General features: G+C 38.6%; 1 protein-coding gene across 3 annotated transcripts in view; it reads left to right on the top strand.

The window, feature by feature from the left end:
* The window catches only part of FAM149B1 (family with sequence similarity 149 member B1), a 53,898-nt gene that overhangs the window by 26,785 nt on the left and 19,733 nt on the right, over window positions 1–7,380 (top strand). For all 3 annotated transcript variants that reach the window (XM_043926737.1, XM_043926736.1, XM_043926738.1), the window contains exons 6-7: window positions 3,385–3,549; window positions 6,955–7,142. In XM_043926737.1, coding sequence (XP_043782672.1) covers window positions 3,385–3,549; window positions 6,955–7,142 — 353 coding nt within the window. The remainder of the gene's footprint in view (window positions 1–3,384; window positions 3,550–6,954; window positions 7,143–7,380) is intronic.

Here is a 7,380-nt window from a genome sequence, read left to right on the forward strand (position 1 = left end):
AAATGAAAAGATGCTTAACATCACTAATCATAAGAGGAATGCAAATCAAAACCACAATGAAATAACCACCTCATACCCATTCCAGCTGAGCTATTTCAAATCTGAAATGATGATGCTATGAGGGGCTCCCTGGTGGTCCAGTGGTTAGGAATCCATCTTGCATTGCAGTGGACACTGGTTCAGTCCCATATCTGGGAAGATCCCACATGCCACGGGGCAACTAGGCCTGTGTGCCACAACTACTGAGCCCATGTGAGCAACTACTGAAGACCATGCACCTTAGAATCTGTGCTCCGCAACAAGAGAAGCCACCATTACGAGAAGCCTACAAACCGCAACTAGAGAGTAGCTGCAACTAGAGCAAGCCCACATACAGCAGTGAAGACCCAGCACAGCCAAAATAAATAAATAATTTTTTTTTTTAAAGATGATGCTGTGTAAGTGCTGCACTCAATATGCCAGCAAATTTGGTGAAAACTTGGCCACAGGACTGGAAAATGGAAAAGGTCAGTTTTCATTCCAATCCCAAAGAAAGGCAAAGCCAAAGAATGTTCAAACTACAGCACAACTGCAGTCACCTCACACGCTAGTAAAGTAATGCTCAAGATTCTCCAAGCCAGGCTTCAACAGCACATGAACCGAGAACTTCCAGATGTTCAAGAAGGATTTAGAAAAGGCAGAGGAACCAGAGATCAAATTACCAACGTTCATTGGATCATACAAAAAGCAAGAGAATGCCAAGAAAACATCTACTTCTATTTAATTGACTACACTAAAGCCTTTGATTGTGTAGATCACAATAAACTGTGGGAAATTCTTAAAGAGATGGGAATACCGAGACCACATTACCTGCCTCCTGAGAAATCTGTATGTAGGTCAAGAAGCAACAGTTAGGACAGGACATGGAACAACAGACTGGCTCCAAATTGGGAAAGGAGTACATCAAGGCTGTATATTGTCACCCTGCTTATTTAACTTCTATGCAGGGTACATCATGCGAAATGCTGGGCTGGATGACCCACAAGCTGGAATCAAGATTGCTGGGAGAAATATCAATAACCTCAGATATGCAGATGACACCACCCTCATGGCAGAACATGAAGAGGAACTAAAGAGCCTCTTGATGAAAGTGAAAGAAGAGAGTAAAAAAGCTGCCTTAAAACTCAACATTTAGAAAACTAAGATCATGGCATCCAGTCCCATCACTTCATGGCAAATGAATGGGGAAACAATGGAAACAGTGACAGACTTTATCTTCTTGGGCTCCAAAATTACTGCAGATGGTAACTGCAGCCATGAAATTAAAAGAAGCTTACTCCTTGGAAGAAAAGCTATGACAAACCTTGACAGCATACTAAAAAGCAGAGACATTACTTTAACAACAAAGGTCCATATAGTCAAAGCTATGATTTTTCCAGTAGTCATGTATGGGTGTGAATGTTGGACCATAAAGAAACCTGAGTGCCAAGAATTGATGCTTTTGAACTATGGTGTTGGAGAAGACTCTTGAGAGTCTCTTGGACAGCAAAGAGATCAAACTAGTCATTCCTAAAGAAAATCAGTCCTGAATATTCATTGAAAGGACTGATGCTGAAGCTGAAGCCCCAATACTTTGGCCACCTGATGCAAAGAACTGACTCGTTGGAAAAGACCCTGATGCTGGGAAAGATTGAAGGTGGGAAGACAAGAGGACAACAGAGGATGAGATGGTTGAATGGCGTCAACCAACTTGTTAGATATGAATTTGAGCAAGCTCTGGGAGTTGTTGATGGACAGGGAAGACTGGTGTGCTGCAGTTAATGGGATCACAAAGAGTCAGACATGACTGAATGACTGAACTGAACTGAACCCATCGTTTAACTGTATGGGGGTCCTGGGAAATGTAGTCTAGTTTTGTGGCCTGAGAAAAAGTTTAATCAACATGTAACAGTCTCTTTGGGTGTCCCTGGTGGCTCAGCAATAAAGAGTCTACCTGCAATGCAGCAGATGCTGGTTTGATCTCTGGGTCAGGAAGATCTTCTGGAGAAGGAAATGGCAACCCACTCCAGTATTCTTCCCTGGAAAATCTCATGGACAGAGGAGCCAGACGGCTACAATCCATGGGGTCGCAAGAGTCCAACACAACTTAGTGACTAAACCACCACTACCACCACCACCACCCATCATCAGGATGGCCACTATCTAGAGAACGGAAGGCAACAACTTTTGGCAAAAATGTAGACAAAAAATTGGAACCTTTGTGAACTGTTGGGGGGAATGGAGTATACAGTATAGCCACTAAGGAGAACAGTATGGACTGTGTTAGGCGCTCGGTCGTGCCTGACTCTGCGACCCCACGGACTGTAGCCCGCCAGGCTCCTCTGTCCATGGAATTCTCCAGGCAAGAATACTGGAGTGGATTGCCATTCCCTCCTCCCAAGGAACTTCCCAACCCAGCGATTGAACCCTGGTTTCCAGCCTCGCAAGCAGATTCTTTACCATTTGAGCTACAGGGAAGTCTCCTGTTGTCTCTTGGAAAACAGTATGGAGGCTTCTTAAAACACTAAAAATAGAATTACTATATGAACCAGCAATCCCACTCAGGTGTATATCCAAAAAAAATTCAAAGGAGGATCTCAAAGAGATATCTGCACACCAATATTCATTGCATCATTAATCACAATAGCCAAGAGGTGGAAACAACCCAGATATTCATCACAGATGAATGGATAAAGAAAATGAATATACATACAATGGAATATTATAGAAGGAAATCCTGTTACATGCTATAATATGGATTGATGAGCCTTGAAGTTATTATTTAATAAGTGAAATAAGCTAGTCACAAAAGGACAAATACAATATGATTCCACCCATATTTAGTATCTAAAGTAGTCTAATCATAGAAACAGAAAGTAGCATAGTTGCCCAAAGGAGGAAAGGAAGGGGAAGGGGCAGTTAGTGTTTAATGGATACCAGAGTTTCAGTTTTGCAATATAAGTTCAAGAGATCTGTTGCACAATAATGTACATGCATTTTCAACAACAATGAAGTTATTGAAATAAACCTATAATCTCCTGAGGTACTTCAAAGAGTTGAACATGAATGTAAATATTCTTAGATTTTTTTTAAAAATAGCTTATTTTATAGCCATAGCCATTGCATCTGAAAACATAGCAAGTAGTATTCAACTGCTTCAGTATTAGGTGCATAATACACCTAAGCAGAGTGGGTCTGTGGGTCATATTTATTCCTGTTCTGAGAAATAATAGGTATTAAGGTTTAGAGTAGCCCAGGAAGGTGCTACCAGGGGAAGGGACTTTGAGCTGAAATTTGTATGAATGAGTGTCTGTGAGAACTGACTGTATTATGTTGTACATAATTACTATTTTTCCCCTCTCCCAGATTTGGCATTAGGGGAAAGAAGTTACATTTTTCATCTTCATATGGTCCTAAAGCATCTTCCGTTGCCAAATCTCCTTGCTTGTGTTCTATGGAAAGAGAAGAAGACTGTATAATATTTTCTGAGGGAATAATAGAGGAATACCTAGCATTTGACCACACAGATATGTGAGTATTATATCTTTTAAACGTTTTTACTCCCCTGTTTTGTATTAGTATCTATTTTTCTAAAGTATATCACCAATATTATCTATAATTAAATTTATGTTATTTATGTTCTATTACTTCTCAGTTGTCCAGCATTCATATACTTAATTGATATAAATTGCTTCCACATACCAGTCTTCATTTTATGTTTTTTCCTGCACATGTCATTTGCCTCTTCCTGAGATTAAACAGTTTTAAATGAATTAATTTTTAAAATTTTTCTTCTTTGTAAATTATCACCAGTAATTCATGGAAACTTTATTCATCTTATTCTAAATCCAGGCTCTCTTACTGTTTCATGCCACATCCCTGAAATATTAACCTCTTAAACTATTCCTCTAAGCCTTTAGAAGTTCAGAATGATGGTCACAGTAGCACATCTGGAAGTGAGAATTTCAGGCTATGAGGCTGTGGTTAGGTCTAGTTAGTGTCACATGATTCTGAACTTTTCTTCCCTTATTTCCTATTGAGCCATGCTTACTTTTATGTTCAATATATACAGTCCTAGGCTCAGGTAAACATATCTCAGATTTCTATACATAGCACCAATGAGCTAGCTAATTGTTCCAAGAATCATATGTATGCTCTTTTGGATTTCCAGAGATTTCCCCCTTGCCTTTCATTTCATCTGGCCTGAGTCAAATTATCTGTATTTTCTCCTCCTTTTTCCTCAAAGGTCTTTCCCCTTCATTTTAGCTTTAAATAAAGCTGATTTAACTACTCTAAAATGTGATGTTCATGACTCAAACCCAAATGAATTTTCAAGTAATACAGGGAAGATTTTTAGGAAGGCATCTCTCTTTAGAGATACCACTGAGATACTGAGATGTGATGAATGAAATCATGTAAGTTTGGAAGAAAATAAGATATGAAAGATTTTTAATAGTTTGGGAATAGGGAAGGCCTTTCTAACTACAGCTCAAAATCTACAAGTCATTTAAAAATAACTATTTAAAATTTCTGCATAAAAAATTCATAAAGTCAGAAGACAAATGGGCAAAAATATTTGCAGTTAATACATGCACAGAGGCTTAATTTCCTTAACATGGAAATTATTATTATTACTATTCCTTAACAAGGAAAAAATTAAGGACAAAACAAAGAACATGGCAGAGTTCACATTATAAGAAAATGAATCTTAAATATATGAAATGAAACTCAGTATCATTCAAAGATGCAAATCAAAACTATCATGAGTACTCTTTTACCTGACAGACTATCAAAAGACAAAGGATAAAGAAATTTGATTATTCCTTGAATCATAAAATAGGCATGTTCTTTCACTACTGGAGAATTATACCGCCTCTTTAAACTGAAATGCATATACCCTTTGACTCAATAATCTATTGATAGGAATCTACCCTGCAAATAAGATACCTATGTAGCTAAAGAACTACATACATACAGTCCCCAACTTAAGATGAATTGACTTAATGAATTCTTGATTTACAATGGTATAGAAGTGATACACACTCAACAGCAACTGTCTGTTGAATTTCTGTCTTTTCCTGGACTAGCAATATGCAGTATGACACTTTCTCGGGATGCTGCGCAGTGGCAGCAAGCTGCAGCTCCCAGTCAGCCATACTGTCACGAGGGTAAACAACCAGTACATTTACAGCCATTTTATACCCATAAACCATTGCTTTTCACTTTCAGTAGAGTATGAAATAAATTACATGAGATATTTAACACTTTATTATAAAATAGGCTTTGTGTTAGATAATTTTGCCCAGCTGTATGCTAATTTGTCTTCTGAGCACATTTAAGGAGGCTAGGCTAAGCTATAATGTTCAACAGGTTAGGTGTATTAAATACATTTTTTACTTACATTTTTGTTAGTTTATTAGGTTATAACCTAATACATAAGGAATATCTCTAGAAATATATTGTGGTATTGATTATAAAAGCAAAAAGTTAGTTGATTAACAGCTGCCTGGCTACATATATTATGGTATATCCAATGGAGTACTCTGCAGTTACTTTTTAAAGAGGCAGATTTATGTATGTTGATAGGGATCATGGGCCAGGATACACTGATAACTGGATGAGCAAGGTGCAGTACAGTGTTAATGGAACTTTCTCTGGACTTATGTATGTTTGCTTCTGGGAATGAGGACTGGGGTAGAGATATAGGAAACTTATTTTTCACTACATGTATACATTTCCTTCTAAACAATTTGAATTTTCATCATATGGCTATGTTATCTCCTCTTAAAAGAAATACAAATTGAAATACAGTTAATACTAATCAGCTTCCCTGGTGGCTTAGACGGTAAAGAATCTGCCTACAATGCAGGAAACCTGGGTTTCATCCCTCAGTCAAGAAGATCCCCTGGAGAAGGAAATGGCAACCCACTCCAGTATTCTTGCCTGGAGAATCCCATGGACAGAGGAGCCTGGCAAGTGATAGTCCACGGGGTCTCAGTCGGACACGACTTGAGCAACTGGCACATAGCCTCCTCCACCACTTAATGCCAGGCTAGCTCTTCCTTTGGAAAGGAGAAGCAAGGAGAGTCTGGCTGTCCTTCTTAAATCTTAGCATCCTTCTTTCCAGCCTAGTTTCCTATTTCATTCTTGAGTACTTTGTTACCCTAGGAGTAACTTTCACTGTTAAGGCGGGAAGATGCTTTTCTTCACCCAAGTCAGTTCCACAATCTGCTTTGTCTTAGTTTATACAGTCACAGATAAGCACATCTATCAGCCAAATTTTCTTCCCCCAGAAATCTGTTTGTGCTATTGATATTCACTGCCAGAGAAGAGATAGCCTTGCCTAACTGGGAGTTTCTGAATTATAGATACAGATTCCAGAAGAGCCCGAGTAGCTTCCTATTGTATTGGGCTTCCCTCTTTTTCCTTTACAATTACCAAACGTTTATTTAGGTTAGTAAAAGTATACAATATAATAATCTATATGGACTGTTTCCCTATGAATCATGCCTCAGATAACTGCAGCATAATCTCAGTTACACCGTCCAGTGTGACACATTAATATAATCTAAATGTCATCCAGTTACAACAAAAAGGTGATTTGTGTTCAAGTCATAGCTTGCTTGTTGCTCAACTGACAGTGCCATCTGTTTAAAGCTAAAAAAAAAAAGTACAATAATTCTCACCCTTCTTTTTCTTGTTCTATTTTTTGCCAGAATAGGGGGGTGGAATGGGGGTAAGAAGGAAAATGCAGAGTCTCCTCTGTTGAAAACTTCCTTAGCTCACAAGAGAGCTTAATATCTGTGCTACATATGTCGGGGGGGGGGCAGATTTAGGGGGAGAAGCACAGATCACATTCCTAAGCAGCACAAAAGACAGTGGTGAACACTCAGTGAAGAAGAACCATGAAGTCTTTCCCTCTTGTTTCTGTTACAGGGAAGAGGAGTTCCATGGAAAGAAATCAGAAGCAGCTACAGAGAAACAGAAATTAGGGTATCCACCCATTGCTCCATTTTACTGCATGAAAGAGGATGTCCTTGCTTATGTGTTTGATGATGTGTGGAGCAAGGTCCTAAGCTGTATGGAGCAGCTGACACGTACTCACTGGGAGGGATTTGCTTCTGGTAAGGCTCTTTGTGAAAACAATAAAAAAAAATAAGACTTCCAAACCCTAACCAGTCTATTAGATTATATGCTTAATAGTACAAAAGAATCATGTTTGTATTTCTTATAGAAACTAACAGATAGTTGGACAATATTTGGGAATGACTGGATGAGTAATGAGGCCTAGTCCATGATGACTAGAGATTGAGCTTTCTTTTTGAGTGTAATTTGTGAGGAAAAAAACATGTGCAAGTCACA

This window comes from Cervus elaphus, chromosome 15, assembly GCF_910594005.1.
Source record: "Cervus elaphus chromosome 15, mCerEla1.1, whole genome shotgun sequence".
Lineage (NCBI taxonomy): Eukaryota > Metazoa > Chordata > Mammalia > Artiodactyla > Cervidae > Cervus > Cervus elaphus.